We start from the raw sequence: 17980 nt of genomic DNA, 5'->3' as shown, positions 1-17980 counted from the left end.
GAGGGTCTGACATACTGGGTTATTATTTTTGCATGAAGGGGCTTTGATTCCTGTTCAGCAAAGCCATGCAAAGGGTCAACTCTCCTGGATGTTCACACACTGGCCTTCTGTGGCCACTAAACTATTCTGAATTGGCAAGGTTTGGTTTGCAGTTTTAACATAAATGCTGATGTCCTTGGGGAAGAAATCAGCCCCGCGAAGGCCTAATCCCCAGAGAGCACGGCGGCCTGCTGCCACCTATTGGTGACACGGTGCAAACGCAGGCAGCCCATCGCACCGGGTGGAACGCTGGCAGAAAATACAATGAAATGTGTCCAAAAAAAATCACACAGTATTAAGGCCACGTGGAGAGTACAAGAAATGAGTGTTTATTTAATGTCTTTTGGGTCAAAATTCCATATGAGTCTTAACTGGTGCTACCGCAAAGCAAGCTTTCTAGGTCTGAGGACTTGCCTCAGTCTCTCTCTCCATCAGCACAGAACCACCAGAGTCTGTTCTAGACCAAAGTGCTGGGGGGTGGAAGCCAACACATGAACAGAAACCAGCTGTGACCCCCTAACATACTCAGAAGTTGTGCCGTCTACAGTGAAGAATGGTGTGGCTTGTTTGGGACGGGCAGTGGGGATGGGGAAGGACCCTTGTGGTTTAGTCTTGTACAGTGAAGACGCATCACCTTGGTCCCGTCCACCTTCTCTTGACCCCACGGCAGTTTTCCTGACCCGTCCTCAGGCTTCCACCAAGTCCTGACTCTGCTTGTCACCTGTCCTCCACTTCAGTTCAACACTGACATTCAGGGAATGAAGGCAAAGGCTGGGCTGGGGGGAGGGCGAAGAGGAAACTGGAAGGAACTTTCTTGGCCGGATCCCACAGTCCAAAGACGAGGGCCCTCAGATGAGGAAGACGATGCCCTCGGAGACCATGACCTGGTTGTCGTCCTGCATCCTGCTCAGCGCGGCCTGGATCTCCGCAGAGGAGAAAGGCTCTTCGTTGTCTCGGTTGACGGATTCCGTGAGGCGATTCATGCCAACCGATTGTGCATGAGCTTCCCGGAACACCTCTAAGAGGGCCGCCTTGAAGGCCTTCAACCTGCCCAGGACGGGAGAGAGAGGGTGAAGGAGGAGGAAGCCGCCACAACGACGTCAGAGCCCGTGAGCCTCAGTGTCCCCTATAGACTGCCCCTGATGGCCACTCCGCACCCAAGCTTCTCCCTCAGAGCTAAGCGGTTGTGTTACAGAGCTTCCTGCCCGTAGAGAAATAATAGCATTTTAAAAACCAAAGGCCACTGAGGATGAGGGAAAACTGGCATCTGTACACTGTTGGCAGAAACGCAAAGTGGGATGACATCTTTGCGAGGCAAGTTAGCCACATGTGCTATAATTCTGAGGTGCATCTCCTCTGACTCTGGGAATCCATTCCTAGAAACTAACCCCAAAGCTCCATCCTCACCGCTGCAATGACATACGTTAAGATTGTGTTTTACTGTGAAGAGCAGTCTTAGGAAAGCCAGACATCCCTCATCAGAAAACACAAGAACACACACGTTCATACTATGGGAATCCTGCAGTCACTGAAGACAGACCTCCAAGATTCAGAGAGTGCTTTCAGATACAGTTCATTCGCTGTCCTGGAGACTGGACTTACGCTTGATCTTAATGTTTCTACCTAAATACTTTATGATGTGTTTCAACTTTTTTCAGTGAAGACACTGTGTATGTTAAGGTATTAAAATAAAAAAGCAAACCTTAGCCATGGAGCTCCTTTGGTATCCAGTAAACAGAAAGTTTTTAGATAAAACTGTTTCTGAACCTCTACTGGTAAAAACTGATTATCTCAAAACAAATGACAACCATCCAGTGAGAAGAAAAAATATACATATTTTTTAAGTATACCTACACAACCTACTGAGAAGACTCCAAGGCTTCAGTGAGACACAAATTCTATCCTTGCTCTAAGACTCCTCTTCCTAATGGCACAAGGGTATCAGATTTTAAATTCTCACAGAGAATTATTTATGAAGCAAATGGTAAAACCTAAACAACCGGGGATTCTAAAAATGTATGAGTTCTTTACACAATTTTCATAACTTATTTCAAGCTTGAAATTGTCATCAGAATAGAAAACATTCTAGAAACCCTTGGGCCTCTAGTTTTGAGCTCTGCTGATAACAGCTTGTTTCCTACCTCCAGGGAAGAGGTCCTTCCCTACTCACCTGGATTCACTCAACTCCACCTTCTGGGACTCCTTGGTCTCCTGTGAGTCTGTTGCCTTTGGAGTGTGCACTTGAGGGGAAAAGGTTACAGAGAGCAGAGGACAAGGTGAAGCCATGTCCACGACCCCAGAGGCCCCTCTCCACCCTGAGCCTGCAACCCTGGGGCTCACATGGGGCCAGCCAAAGCAGCTTCAAGAAAGGCTCCGGTCAGGCAGGAGCTCCAGAGCCCACGCTATCTGGGACACTCTCGCCAGGCTTGGCAAAGAGCATGGTGCACTGAGGAGGCAGACGAGGGGGCAAAGCTTATTTCCAAAGTTCTGAGTTTCCTCGATTCTTGGACACAGGGTCCCAAGCAGGGAGCCGAGTGGGAACCCACACGCAAATGCGTAACACAGAGCATTAAAGAGCCAGGCAACCCAGACCCTTTTTACCAGTGGAGGCTGCTTGCTCACCCTGAGGCATTTCCTCCTCCGTGTTGGTGAAGTCATAGGGGTCATAGGAGTCCCCTTCCTTGGCGTCCGAAGGACAGATCCTCCTCCTAAAACACCAGTAGTCCAAATGGAATGCTGGGCCCAGGCCTGTACAAACCGCTGCCTTTTCTCAAAGAGACCAAAGGTCCGTGGACTACAGCACAAGCAGGCCCTGCTTCCCAAGGCTCTCTCCCTGTCGCCCACCCTCAGAAATTCAGTCTCAGGCCTCAAATGAGACTCCGGAGGAAAGACTTCTGAAATGTGAACCCAGCAGTCTCCCAGAGCTTCTCTAGCAGGAAAAGGCCCAAATCCTCACAAAGAGGACAAAGGGGGCTGTAACGCTCTCTGTCCAAGTCACCTCCACCCTCCAACCCTCTGCAGCGTTGGTCTGGGCAACCCCTCCTGCAGCCTTGCCCCTCCCCCGACACCCTCCCCAGTCCCAACCAGAGTCTTTCATCTCCTTCCTCTGCGTCCCATCCAACCTCTTCGTCTTCTGCTCCTGGTCCTCCTGGCTCTTCTCCACTTCATCTTCCGCATCCGATTCATCCTCACTTCGCTTCTTACGTTTCTTCTCCTTCTCGAGAACCTAGGACCAAACCACGTGTGGGTGGGCGGGAGGATCATGAATGCTGGGGACTGAACAGCTCCACCTGCCCGACCACCAGCAGCAGCAGAGAGCCCCCTGGGTCTGATGCCCTGGCCTTGCTCATCCCTGAGCCTAGGACTGGGGTCAGGGGGTCGGCCGTGACCCATCTTTAAAACTGCTGGGAGCCGTGTGCCACATCCCTCTCAGAGCATGCACTCCAGGAGTGTCCACTGAATACAGAAGTGAATGAGAACAAGTCTATCCCATAATGCTTAAGTGCAAAAACAAGCCATTTCTTTGTAGATTAGGTGTTTAAGACAACTCCCACATGAGCAAAGAGATTGTCAAGAAAATCTCATCAGACCCACAGTTGAACCCCCAAGGGCTACAATCCATCCGACTGGTGGGTGGGGAGGACAAGGTGGAGAAGGGAGTCAAGGCCTCCAGGCCCACTGTGTAACAAGACAGACACACACTGTGTCACAGCAGCAGACATGCGGGAACTTCCGGGAGGAGCAGCAGGTGTGAAGGACACCTGAAGAAGCTGCCAAGAGGAAGGCTGAGACTCTGGAAATACTTGCTTCTTCAAGAGGCAAAAGAAGGAGCAGACAGAGGAGCCGTCAGCTGAGGTGCTGCTCATCAATGAAACCAGAATCTTTGAGGCCTCCAAGGGCTCTGACTTCAGTATTTTAAAGCCTTCCAGCTGGTTCTCACGTGCTGGTTCTCACATGGCTGAGAACCACTGGAGAGGGAGGGCAATGGAAAGGCCACTGCTCTCTGCCAATGTTCCAGATGCCAGGGTCAGCCATGCATGGCTGGGAGGCCCGAGCACAGACGACCCACTCAGAGGAGCTGCAGGCACAGCACCTGGACACTCACCTTCTTGAAGTAAGCATATTGGACGAGCTCCACAGCCTCCTCTGCGTCCTGCAGGTCCACAGTCTTACTCATGCGGGCCTTGGCGTGGGCTGTGGCCAAGCGAATCAGGGTTTCCAGGGTCCGGGCTGTCACTGGAGACGTCTGCGGGGAGAGAACAGGGGGAACCATCCTCCAGAAACCCCGCAGCGTGCCCGTCAAACCCACCTGCACGGGGAGGGAAGTCCAAGCCACCTAGCCAGAAAAACTACATATAATTCCAAAAGAAAAGTAACCGGGAAAACATGACAGAGGGTTGAGGGAGGGCAGACGAGTTGACCAGGGAAGAATTCAACCAGGTGTCTCCTGGCCGGAGGGAGGCCAGTGGGGAAGACCCTTTCCACAGGGCCTGCCACACGCCACGACCCCGCTTTTATGTTCAGTGTCAGCCATTAACAACCTGGAACAGCTTTAGAGATGAGCAAAAGGGGACTCGAAGAGCTTCACATACTTTGTCCAGAGTCACACCCACAAGTCAGGGGGCGGTGGTTATGAGAGGGGTTATCTGAGGACACTCTTTCTAAAGGTGGGTGAACCCACTGAGGCCCAGATGACAAGCAATGGTGTAATAGGAAGCCCTTCAGGCCAGAGAGCAAAAGGGAAGGAATCACGACACTAAAATGACTCCAGTGCTCCTGGCGAGCGGGCACTCCCTCCCCAGCCTCATCCTGAGGGGCTCCGGTCCCCACTCTCCGGGTCACCGTCCGTCCCCGCGGCGGGCTCACCCTGGCGGTGTCCGAGCTCACGCTGTCCTGACTGCGCAGGCGTGAGTACTCCTCCGCGATGTAGGCGGCCGACTCCTGCGTCAGCACCGGCTTGATGATTTTGGCCACGTGGATGTACTTCCGCATGAACGCCGCACTCACCATCTTCTCCCTGGACCCACACACACACACGGTGAATGTCACTCCCCTGCCCTAGCCTGGGCACCTGCCTGGGGTCGTGGCCTTGCCCCTCCTCGGGGAAGTCAGGGTCACGTGACAGGGCAGACATGGCCTGGAACCCAGTGTCACAAACCCCTTTTATACAGGACATGTACAAAACTCTGTCACGGGTTTTTATTTAATTCTATAGTATTACTTAGGAATTACTTGTGACGTAGGTAGTTTAGGTGTTATCTGTCCTACTTTATCAGTGGGAGAAGTATGGCTCAGAGAATTTTAAGTGGACTCAAATTTCATTTTCTGACTCCAAATTCTACATTCTTAAACCAGTATGTTTCAAGATTACACAGTGTTTCCTACTGCACCACAGCCAAATGTAGAGGAATGCCATGGCTACCCATGCCAGTATTCTTGCCTGGAGAATTTATGGACAGAGGAGCCTGGTGGGCTATAGACCACAGGGTCACAAAGAGTGGGACACAACTGAAGCGACTGAGCACAGCACAGCTGTCAGGCTCTGAGCGCTTGAGCACAAGTCTCCTTTATCCAAACCTACTGCAGACTTTCCAGTGTTTGTGATCTACCACCCCTTCAACATGCACGCAAAGGGCGGTGCGATTTGTGCAACACTTCACATATATGGGTAACAAGACACACCCATCACAGGTCAGGCGGGTCGTCAAAGCCTTCTATTTTAGGAAAAGACCAAAACCTAAGCTTGATCACCCACAAACATTCACAAGGCAAGTGACCAAGTAAAATTCTGCGAATCCAGAAAAGAAAACAGATCCCCATGATGATGACTCCAAGCATGACCTTGGCCGGGCAGCTCTAACGTGACACAGATGTCAGGTTCCCTCAAGGAGGAGGTGTGGAGAATGCTTACTTCTTCTTCTTCATCCCGTGCAGAAGGTTGTCATGCTTCTCGTAGATCTGGGTGTCCTGCTGGTCATCAGGGCTGAAGTTGGGATCGTCTGTGGCCAGGATATCCACAGCACTGCCAAGAGGCATAGCTGAAAAGCCCAAGTCAGGAGAAGGGAGAGTAAGAAAGAGCTGAATCCAGAGAAAAATCGCTTCTTCTGAAGACAGGCAAGACTCACAAAGGATGGACCCAGAAGGAAGCAGACCCGTGGGCCCCACAAACAAGGAGGCCACTTGGTCCACAGGAGATGCTCAGAGGTGCTCCCAGACCCCGAAATGGACAAGAGACACACCGTAGGAACCAGGGAGGCGGGGGTGCCTTCCACATCCCAGATGCTGCCACGCCCGCCGCCCCGGGCTGGGCCTGGGCACGGCCTGTGTCTGGGCGCCCCTCATTGGTCCATCCCCCCGCCTCACCGTCACCATCCTGCTCTCCAGGTGCCCTGTAGCGGTGCATTCGGAGGACATGGTCTGAGATCTCCCGGTCCTGCTCGGGATCCATCTGGTCCAGCATGATGAAGAGAAGGTCAAATCGGGACAGCAGCGAGTCCTGCAGCCCGATGTTCTCCATGGGGGTCTTGTACTGATCATACTGTAGGGGGAACACCGGAGAAAAGGAGCAGGGAGACAACATCGATCACAAGAAAGAACAAGAATGCCAGATCAGCCATGGGAGAGAACAGAAGACTAGACCCTCGAACACAAACCGAACAAGCCGTGAAGAAGTAAAGCATTTCAAAGCTTCTAAAAAACGGAATTCATCTCCTCTGTGTGCAGCCCTTCCCTGAACTACGCTCTGTGACCAGAGCCCCAACCTCCCAGCTCCAGTGCCTCTTAACAGGGCGAGTGTGGGTCTAAGAGCCAGCCTCCTCCTTCTCAAGCTTCATTCTGCTCTCACTCTCAGGTAGATCAGCTCTGGAAGATGAGTCCCTCTTTCTACCTGTGATGAAGACATGATGAGCTAGCTAAGCCAGAAACACCTGAAACCTTGGGCCTCCTTACTCAGAAGGTACTGGATAAAATCTCAACAAAAATGGATGATAATCTATAAGCCACAGTATCTTAAGGACCCAGGGAGGTTTTCCTGGGATTCAAGAACGCCCATACTCTTATCCTTCAACTCTAGGCCTACCAGCCGATGGCTCCCCAGTCAGAGGCCTGACAATCTCGCAGGTAACATTAACGATTCTGATCGCGTTCACATTTCAGGACCTGCCATTTTCTCCCTGCTGCTGTTAAGTCACTTCAGTCGTGTCCAACTCTGTGCGACTCCATAGACGGCAACCCGGCAGGCTCCCTGTCCCTGGGATTCTCCAGGCAGGAACACTGGAGTGGGCTGCCATTTCCTTCTCCAATGCATGAAAGTGAAAAGTGAAAGTGAAGTCGCTCAGTTGTATCCGACTCTTCGTGACCCCATGGACTGCAGCCTACCAGGCTCCTCCGCCCATGGGATTTTCCAGGCAATACTGGAGTGGGGTGCCATTGCCTTCTCCATTTTCTCCCTACATTTGCCAAATAAATCCTTCAGAATGACATATCACATGTTATCATTCATCTAAAAATCGTATGCTTCTCAACCCACACTAATCCATTAGAACCAACCTATAGCACCTTCCTAAACCATAGCCCCCAGGAGCCCCAATCCAGAGATTTGGATTCAGAGACTCTGGGCTGGGGACTGAGCACCTGTATGTTTAAATACGCTACCAAAACTGGTGTTTTCATGCACTGTGGCATCATAAACTGTCAGCGCACAGCACAGGCTCTGGCTTCAAACCCTCTCTGTCATTTTCTGGTTTGTGACTCAACCAAGTTACTTAACCTTTTATGCTTTCATTTTCTCATCTGTAAAATGAAGATAATACCTTCCTCCCTCACACAGTTAGTGAATGAAAGGAGATAGTAAATGTAAAGCATCTGTAAATATTAGTTAACAGTATAACGATGGTACAGTCTTTAAAGGGGGCAAGTTGGCAATCTCTACCATAAAATGCATGTACCTGTTAATCCAGTAATCCCACTGCCAAGTATTCATCCCTAAATGTTTAACACGATGAACATTAAGGGGTATTCACTGCAGCTTCAGTCATAACAGCAGGCAGGAAAAAGGGAACACACCAAATGTCTAGCACGTGGAGACTCGCTAAACAAATTATCGTACGTCCATACAATGGAATAGTAGACAGCTGCTTAAAAAGAAAAAAAAATCAACCCCCCCTAAACTAAGCAAACCCCAAGCTGCATAAATATAAAAGATTACACCTAAGCACATCACAGTCATACCAAGAAACAAAGACAAATAGATTAATTCTTAACAAGGAGATAACGTATTTACTGGCACAGGCTTTAAAAAGTTTTGGTTTTCTAAAGCACTCAAGAGCTGTCACTGGTTTTCTCTTGGGAAACGAACAGGAGAGAGAAGGCGGGCTATTAATCTCCTTATTATATCTCTCTGCTCTGTTCATAAACCCTTCCACCACCTGCGTACAGTACTCTCATTTCAATGTCAATCAGTTACCTGCGTTGTGATGCTTCAGGTCACTTTGGTTTTCCTCCTTGTATTTTTAAAAATGTGTTTTAAATAACTTTCCAGGGGATTCTGATGTGGATGAATGGGTGAGGAACCACTGTCCTAAACCAATGGCAGTAGCAAGATGACAAACTTACTGTAGTCTGTGGTCTGGGTCACCTGGAATAAACTCCACAGCCCAGTTATTCAGCAAAACCAAATGAAGGTGAGGACAGCAGGTGAGTGCCCGACTCTACTCACCCTGCCGTAGACGGGGTTGGCAGCTGCCAAAACACTGCAGCGGGCGTTGAGGCGGGCGTGGATGCCGGCCTTGGCGATGGTGACTCGGCCCTGCTCCATCACCTCGTGAATGGCCGTGCGGTCCATGTCAGACATCTTGTCAAACTCATCGATGCAGACCACGCCTCGGTCAGCCAGGACCATGGCCCCCGCCTCCAGACGGCGCTCACCTGGGAGGTGGGGAGGGAAAAACACACTACCATCCAGGTTGTGGGGGACGGGGGGAGATGTCAATCTACTTCTAAGCATCCTGTGCCATCACATAAGCGGGAGAACGCAGTGAAGAGGTGTCAGCTTCTAAGACTCGGAGCAGACCCTGGGGTCATCTGTTTAAGCTCCGATCTGGACAGTATTACTTGTCCCACTTTGATACCTAAGCAGCCAGCCTCCAACGGCCTTCCTTCACAGATTTCCTCTTTGAGCCTCACCTTCTTCAAGCCATTTCCCAACTAGATCTCTGTTCTCTTTTCACTGGCCTTCAAAACCTTTCCTCTAATGCATAAAGTAGTAACAATCTTCATTTTTATCTCTCTTCAAATGTCAGAAGCTTTCTCCTTCAGAACTCTCTCTGACAGCCTTCCAGGAGACATTCTTGTCACTAGAGGGCCACCCAAACCATTTACATCATTCATTCACTGTTGCCAGATACTCAGTCCCCTCCAGGCAGGCCTACTCTAACCTCTCAGGTGTATCTTCCCAACACCAGCCAGGGCCCGGAGCAAGCTGAAAGCATCTATGCTCATCTCACCGCCAGACCTCTGCCAAGGACCTTTCCACCCTTACCTGTCTCCTGGTCTGTGGTGACAGCGGCTGTGAGACCCACACCGGAGGAGCCCCGGCCGGTGGTGGGGATGGCCCGCGGTGCCGTGCATAGTACATACCGCAGCAGCTGGGACTTGGCGACCGACGGGTCTCCTGTAGTGGGACAGGGCAGCGGTGACTCTCGGAACCCCCAACCCCCGCCCCCAGCCAATGCTGCTTTTCTAGCACAGATCTTGACACAACAGAAATATATAGTAACGGGTTGTTCGTGGTTTTTTTTCAATTTTTCCTTTACCATTCCTGGAAGAATAGACATTAAAAAATCAGAGAACCCAGAAATAATAAAGACATAACTTTAAAAATTCATTTGAGACTTCTGCCCTTTAAAGGAACTGAAACACAGCTAGGTACAGACACATTAACAGATGCCAGACTTCCGCAACCACACCCCACAGGGGAAGACCAGGCAGCCACACAAGTCCCCACACCGTACCTATGAGGAGGATATTGATGTCCCCACGGATGTGGCTGCCGTTCTCGAGGTCTCGCTCCACCCCGCCCAACAGCAAGCAGAGGATCGCTTTCTTGACATAGTCGTGCCCGTGGATGCTGGGCGCCAGCGACCGGGCCAGCTGGTCAAAGATATCCTAGAGGAGGGACAACCATGCAGTGAAAAGCCTGAAGAAACACCCTGGGGTTGGATGAGCTGGCTTCATACTTCAGGCCACAGAAGATGCTTGAAGAAACATGCTGTTTCTAATTGTAAAAGCTTCTTCTCCAAGACTTTCACACTGATCGCAACATTATCAGGACAGACACAGAGAAAGCCTGGATTCCAACTCCTGCTTGGAGCTTTAATTTTTAAGGAAAACAAAAAGTGTTTCCAGGCCCAAAACATTTTGGGTTTAATGTGTACTGCACTTTAGCAGTAACCTTTGTCACACATACACATATTCTGTTCAGTTCTAAATATGGGCATTCTGTCTTTAAAGACAGAAATTTTTTAAAGAAAAATAAGAACTAAAACAAAAATAACACATTTCAAATTTAAATAACAATCAATGTATCACTGATACATCCCATATAGACTTTGTACACTAATATTGTAACTACTATTCTAATAATATTTATATTAGGTTCACTTAACAGGGAGCACAACAAAAATATTAAAGAAAAACACCCTTTTGCTTACTAACTCAAAACTAGAAACTGGCACCAAATACTTCAGAGAAAAAACCTTGACCCTCCTCCTGATCCCGGACAAAGATGGCCATGCCCAAAAAAGACCCTAACAAATCTATCCCCACCCTCAGATGCCCAGAGGACTGGTCCAGACCTTGGAACGGGTTTTACTGAACTTCTTGATCTTGGCTATGTCCTCAGCGGAGAAGGAAGGCTGAACGTCCTTGCTCATCTGTTTCACGTTACAGGCAATCAGGACAGTCCTGGGACAGAGAGGAAAGCATGAGGCTCTTTTCAGTTGCTAATACCAAGACCTTCTTAGGCTCCTAACCTAGAATGGCAAATCAGGAAAGAAAGGAAGTAGAGGGGAGGGAGAGGTGGGAGGAAAGAGGGGTAAGGAAGAAAAAAAGAAAAGAAAAGCTGTTCTGATTTCAATCACTGATTCTCTTCAGCTACACTAGTGGTAAAAAACCTGCCTGCTAATGCAGGAGACATGAGAGACACGGGTTCAATCCCTGCACTGGGAAGATCCCCCGGAGAAGGAAATGGCAACCCACTCCAGTATTCTTGCCTGAAGAATCCCATGGACAGACGAGCCTGGTGGGCTACAGTCCAAAGGGTCGCAGACAGTTGGACATGACTGGAGCGACTTGGCATGCATGACACAAGTGTGCTCATGGCGCCTCACCTTGTGAATCTAGCCCCTGCTGACCTACAGAAGTGAGTGTACTGGAAGGAGGTGGAAATACGCGAGAAACCCCCAGGCAAGCCAGGAGGCTGTAACCATGAGACCAGTAATTTCAACTATTAGCAAAAGACAGTTCATCTTGCAGGCAGGCAGTGTTCTGTCCATCTAATGTAACTCTCAGGACGATGGCAAACGGGAAAGACTGCTACCAGAATGCACCCTGCCAGCGGCATTCCAGACACCTCAGGACGGACCATGTACCTGAAGGTGCCTGAGGTGTAGCCTCCCTTCTTCCCAGGAAGGCAGCGGTAGGTCCCCACCACCTGCACCCGGTCACCAGGCTTCACTCTGTCCACCAAGTCGTCATCCAGGATGACGTCCACAGAACGGGGAAGCTGGCCGGCGGGGGCCTTCTCCGGCATTTCCTGGATGGTGATGATCTGGTGGTCCTTGTAGACAGAAAGGCCGTATTCTGTCTCAAGGGGATTGTTTTCCTCATCCTGGAAAAGGCACACGGAACAGCAGTCACCTCAGCCCTATCTTAGAAACACCACACACTTGTTTTGTTATAAGAAACAAATATAATTCAGAGATACCCTCACAAGATTAGCATCTAGGAACATAAAGCCCCAAGTACCTTCTCCAGTCCTTCACAATCCTGTCCTAGTAACAAACCATCAAATGGAAGGGATGATCTACATACAGCCAGAAGGGACCATGGTTATATTAACACGTACGTATAAGATTGTCACTTCCTCTGTGCTAGGACTTGGTATTTCCACTCCTAGGTTAATACCCAACACAAACGTTCACCCAAAGCCACATATTACAATGTTCATAGCAGCACTACTCATAATACCCCAAACTAGGAAAAATCCAAATGCCATCAGCAGGATGGTTAAATAAGTGTGTCACATCCATACAAGTGAACACGACGCAGCAATGAATGTATGGAGTGCACCTATACACATGGGTGAATCTCAAAAACATACACTGAACAAAAGAAGCCCGACACAGACAAGCGTTTTAAATATAAAATCAGAAAACTACTCGTAACTGCTGTAGATGTCAGGATCTCGAGGGCAGAGTGGCCTCAAGAGGGACTTCTTCTGAATGCTAGTAAGGTGCTGCTTCCTGATTTGGATGGTTGATTTTATGGTATATTCATCTTGTGAAATTTCCCTGAGCTGTACACTCAATGTAAGCTTTTCTGTTCATTGTGTGTGGTGCGTGCTATGCTCAGTCATGCCCGACCCTTTGTGACCCCCTGGACTGTAGACCACCAGACTCCTCTGTCCACGGGATTTTCCAGGCACGGATACTGGAGTGGGCTGCCATTACCTTCTCCAGGGTTCTGTATATTAAACTTGAATAAAAAACATTTTAAAGTTTTACTTCCTTGCCATTTAAATTTTCTAAAAACACAACAGCTATCATTTAACAGACTGCCTACTATGTGCAAGGCACTGTGGTGTAACTTCACAAAATTATCTCGTGGGATCATCACCACAACTCAAGTTCCCAAAGCAGGCCTTTTTCACATTTTACAAATAAGGAAACTGAAGCTGGGAGAGGTTAGAGTTCCCCCACGGTGATCACCAAAGACCATGCTCTTAAGAACCATGCTAGACGGTCTCCAGAACACCTCGTCTGGTGTATTTCAGGTCCTGGGCTAAGAAGTTTGGCCACAGCAATCAGGAGAGTACCCCCCCCCATTAATTCCAGGAGAATAAATTATAGAAAGTAGGGATCCTAATGAAAAAGAAAGCTGGGTGCCTCAGAAAATCCAAGTGGCCTGAGAGTAAAAAGACAGGGTCCTAGTCCTTGGGGCCATCAGTTACTGGAATATAAGCAAGTCATTCCACCTCTCCGACCTTCACATTTCACCTGGAAACAGGCTAAACAGCTCTCAAGTACAACTCAGTTACAATTCTAAGAAACTAATGGGGAAACAGTGGAAACAGTGTCAGACTTTATTTTTTTGGGCTCCAAAATCACCGCAGATGGTGACTGCAGCCATGAAATTAAACGACACTTACTCCTTGGAAGCAAAGTTGTGACCAACCTAGATAGCATATTCAAAAGCAGAGACATTACTTTGCCAACAAAGGTCTGTCTAGTCAAGGCTATGGTTTTTCCTGTGGTCATGTATGGATGTGAGAGTTGGACTGTGAAGAAAGCTGAGCGCCGAAGAATTGATGCTTTTGAACTGTGGTGTTGGAGACTCTTGAGAGTCCCTTGGACTGCAAGGAGATCCAATCAGTCCATTCTGAAGGAGATCAGCCCTGGGATTTCTTTGGAAGGAATGATGCTAAAGCTGAAACTCCAGTACTTTGGCCACCTCACGCGAAGAGTTGACTCATTGGAAAAGACTCTGATGCTGGGAGGGATTGGGGGCAGGAGGAGAAGGGGATGACAGAGGATGAGATGGCTGGATGGCATCACCAACTCGATGGACGTGAGTCTGGGTGAACTCCAGGAGTTGGTGATGGACAGGGAGGCCTGGCGTGCTTCGATTCATGGGGTTGCAAAGAGTCAGACACGACTGAGCGACTGAACTGAACTGAAAACCTTGCTCATATGTTGATTCCCTCAGCAGGTGATAAAACTGAAGACAAGGATCGAGTCTTCTTTATATCTGTGTTCTCCTCAGTGCGTGACAATCCTCTGGATACTGTCGTTCTAAATTAACATTGGATGGCGGGAACTTTTCAAAATTACCCATTTTAGTGAGATGCAAGATAATTTGGAACTGGGATATTAATGATTTCTCATCTTGACTTTTTTTTTTTCCAATTCTAACATAAAATGAATTTGACTAGAAAGGGAAACGGCTACTGGGAAGCAATTTGCTACTGTTACAGTTATCTGTACATTCTTTGTTTAACTGAAAAACTAGAAATGGAGGTAAAGAATTTAAGACAAGAGTACTGATTGGATGATTAGCATTGGCTTTTACCTTTTTGTTCTAACAGCAGGAAAATAATTTCTTTATATCCCCCTCCCTCCCGTGTATCAATTTTGTTTTCTACTGTTAATTACATTGTATATTTATAGTTCTTTGCTTACTGTTGTGCATATACTGGCAATAAAGACATCAGTATTAATCATCTTCTTTTGTCTCATTAAGTAAGAAGGCCTTACACCATTCTCAAGTCAAATCAATCTGAATACCAAGACTAAAATCATGCTCTACGCCAACCTTCTCTCAAACCCAGAGTTAAATATTTGCAAAGATTTCAGAGTAACATGACTGCATTAAGTATTTTTCCAAATTACTTATGTAGATTATGAAATCATGATACTTTAACTTTGCTAAAAGATAAATGTACATTAGGTGACCTTTTTCCTTCCTTCAACTCTTCCCTAATTTCCCAAATTTCCTAAGAGAATATTTTCCTTAAAAGAAAAATGGTGGACTTTTCATATTAAACTATGGCTAGCAATCGTCCTTCAAATTAATCCTTACTTTTCACCCTATTTACATCTAGAGGAAGACTTTAGATATTACCTAATTACTTACATTAATAGATATTACCTAATTACTTACATTAAAAAACAACTTTGAACCCCACCTCTGAAGAGGTCCGACTAATTCATTCCCCTCACCTTGGTGGGATAGACAGAGCTGGAAGGAAAGGCCACCAGGCTGGTGAGATCAGAATAACGTCGCTCTATGGTCTTCTTGGTAGCAGGACAATAGTGGACACTGCGGACGACTTTGGGACGAACTAGAGAGCCTAGGAATAGAAAATCACCCGACTGAACAGCGAGAAGGGGACCTGACCCAGGCAAGTCCACGAGGACTCCAAATTATGTTCTTCCAACTAGTCAGGCTCTCCCAATACTAACTGTCGTCAATTCATTTTTATGTTTACATAGAATAATACCATATCCACGTAAAACCTTAAAGTATCGCTGATCCCGACCAAGCAGCAGGAGGAATGCAGGGTCAGAATGAGGAGACTGCCAGGAGCCAAGACTCCTCCATTCTCAGCAGATTCACCATTAGGCTGGCACAGGTGGTCACTCAAAGCTCCCCTAGTAATTGTGCAACACTTGAGTTCCTTCAAGTTTCACCCGGTAATTTCAGTGCTCCACCTTTTTGAAGCCATAAGCTCCCAAAGCTCGGAGAAAGCAATGGCACCCCACTCCAGAACTCTTGCCCAGAAAATCCCACAGATGGAGGAGCCTGGTGGGCTGCAGTCCATGAGGTCGCTAAGAGTTGGACACGACTGAGCGACTTCACTTTCACGCATTGGAGACGGAAATGGCAACCCACTCCAGTGTTCTTGCCTGGAGAATCCCAGGGACGAGGGAGCCTTTTGGGAGGCTGTCTATGGGGTCGCACAGAGTCGGACACGACTGAAGCGATTTAGCAGCCGTAGCAGCAGCAGCAGCAAGTTCCCCAATTCTATTCCGCCTCTCCTGCCTTCCATACCCCCAAGCACACCCCACCTCCATTCCGTGGGGCTCCAACTGTAGCCCACTTACATTTAGTAACAATGCCCTCCACACAGACGACACAGCTCAGGAAGCAGGAGGTAAGGGTCCGAGGAGAGACGTGCTTGGAGCCAAAGCTGCCCTCCAAGCCTATGTAGAACTCCTCGTACTGCTTGGCATACGTAGCATCAATGGAGGCCACGAAATCCTTCAAGGCCCGCTGGAAGGCAACCAGCTCCTCAAAGGCATTGCTCAGGAGGCTGCAGAGAATCATCAGGCAGAGACCGCAGAATTCAAAAAACTTGATCCACAAAACAGAAGTGGACATTCTTACTTGATCAAAGCTTAGGAGTGAAAATCTAGATTCTGCTTTCTCCTGCCATTCTACAAGGCCCAGTAAAATACATCAGAGCTGCAGGCCAGTTGTAACTCAGTGATGGGGAAATGATACTCAGTGAACATAGAAGGAGAGGAAAATGCCCACCATCTACTTTGAGAAGAAGTAAAAAACACAGACGCAGGTGAGGGTGATGTACTAAGGGCTTCCTGGTCAAAAATATTTCATCCAGGTCCTCCCCTGGGAAGCTTGCTCCAACCTGGGGAAGAGAGAGGAGCCATTCTCACTCAGAACTAGGGATGCGCTCTTGGAAACTCACCGGTTGGCCCTCTTCTCGTTCTTCCTACGAAGGTCATTCACGTTGACGATCAACCGGTACTGGTTGTCACTAATCAGCTCCCGAACTTTGCTCTGATAAATTCCCTGGTCTTCCTGCAAAATAACCACCACATGCTACAGCAGCTCACAAATTCAAAAGCCGGATGTTTTTAAAGAGAGGCAGCTCTCACAGCAAGATAAATATATCAATCTCTGTGGCAGACCTGGGCCCCCATTTCACCCACATTTTCACTCATTAGCTTCGGATTCCAAATACACTCTAAAAAGCCAGTGTATAAATTATAACGACTTCCTCACGGTTATTATTCCTATTAACACCAACAGCTCTTCTGTGTGCATTACTTCTCAACTTTTAATGGGGAATTAAAACGAGCTCATAAGAAGTCTAAAAAGACAAATAAAAACCTTGTCAAAATGTAAATTAAAGGGACTTTTAATATATCAAAGTAACTTTCCGTTGCAGAATCTTGTATTTAATTAAAATATTTTATTTCCCTATCATCTGTATAACAGAAAAGGAGTTCTCATATAAGGGACTTATGAGCCTTAGTTATATTTACAAACACAGCACTATCAATCCAAGATGCTTTACCAATATTCCATGGCTGTCAATCCTAAATTGCCTATAAAATCCCCTTTATTTGCGTACCAACCCTCTTTCTCCGCTTCCCATCAGGTATGGAAAAAGAATGCGGCCAAATTAGAAAGTCCTTTTCTCCAGCCTGGGGGTCTATACCGCGGCGGGTCACTACCGTTTTCCCGAGGTCCTTTCCCCACTCTCCCCCCAAATTAAGAGAGTAGGGAACTATCTCTAAAAGGTCAACGTGGGCTTTACACTTGGTTTACACTTGGAGAAAACCTGTTGACTTTCGCGAGACCTAGCCACCATTTGCACTCGAGAGAAAAATTACAGAATTGCTCTTAACCACTGACTCTGCCGCCAAGAAAGCTACCAGATCGAGGCGGAAGGTCCCGAGCACCGCCCCTCCGCCGCAGCCTGGAGCCCCGCGGTCTCCCTTAGCCCCTAGTGTCTCCGCGGCCTTCCTCGGCTCCTGCGCTGCCCCTGGGCCTCCGAGCGCCCTAATTTCGTGACTCGGCGCCTCTCTCACCTCGTCGTCCAGGAAGTCCAGGTAGTCTCTCTGCGCCTCTCGCAGCTCCACATCGTCCAGCACCACGGTCCCCGCCATGCTCGCCGCCCGGGAATTTCTGCGCGGAGGGCCTTTGGCTGATAAGCCCCGGCGCGAAATCTTCCCAACTTTTCCCGCCAAGAAAAGTAACCTCAAGGAGGGGGCGGGGTATCGGGGAGCGTATGTACATTCCGATTGGCTGATTTTCTTACGCTACAACAGCTAGCATCCAATCGAGAGCTGCTTCTTTTCCGGGTTTTCCGCGCGGCGTCTCGCGGTGGCGGGAAATGTTCCATCCGGCGCCCTCC

General features: G+C 48.4%; 1 protein-coding gene across 2 annotated transcripts; it reads right to left on the bottom strand.

Moving 5' to 3' along the window:
- Positions 1–347: 347 nt before the first annotated feature.
- Positions 348–17954, bottom strand: MCM3 (minichromosome maintenance complex component 3). 2 transcript variants are annotated; one of them, XM_005896849.3, is made up of 17 exons: positions 17655–17953; positions 16526–16638; positions 15921–16129; positions 15036–15166; positions 11688–11926; positions 10893–11001; positions 10050–10203; positions 9578–9709; positions 8756–8964; positions 6403–6577; positions 5951–6077; positions 4906–5056; positions 4145–4285; positions 3162–3265; positions 2662–2747; positions 2210–2279; positions 348–1086 (listed from the first exon to the last, which is right to left on the bottom strand). In XM_005896849.3, exons 1-17 carry the CDS (start codon positions 17730–17732, stop codon positions 888–890), a joined length of 2427 nt encoding a protein of 808 aa, XP_005896911.1. In that variant the 5' UTR covers positions 17733–17953; the 3' UTR covers positions 348–887. The 2 variants fall into 2 exon arrangements, with proteins under 2 accessions (XP_005896911.1, XP_070217466.1); XM_070361365.1 differs by lacking the exon at positions 16526–16638 and having other exon boundaries at positions 17655–17954.
- Between the last annotated feature and the right edge of the window lie 26 nt (positions 17955–17980).

Source organism: Bos mutus, chromosome 23, assembly GCF_027580195.1.
Source record: "Bos mutus isolate GX-2022 chromosome 23, NWIPB_WYAK_1.1, whole genome shotgun sequence".
In the NCBI taxonomy this organism is placed as follows: Eukaryota; Metazoa; Chordata; class Mammalia; order Artiodactyla; family Bovidae; genus Bos; species Bos mutus.
Note: the sequence above shows the minus strand (reverse complement) of the source record. Positions and strands in the feature narration are given on the sequence as shown.

What these genes read in the sequence shown, in the direction of transcription:
- MCM3 (XM_005896849.3), bottom strand. Translation starts at nt 17,732, where the DNA reads ATGGCGGGGACCGTGGTGCTGGACGATGTGGAGCTGCGAGAGGCGCAG. An exon ending in TACACCTCAGGCACCTTCAG is followed by an intron (nt 11,002 to 11,687) that starts GTACATGGTCCG and finishes TCTCTGTCCCAG; the next exon opens with GACTGTCCTGATTGCCTGTA. An exon ending in CAGGAGCAGAAGACGAAGAG is followed by an intron (nt 2,748 to 3,161) that starts GTTGGATGGGAC and finishes CTGGTGTTTTAG; the next exon opens with GAGGAGGATCTGTCCTTCGG.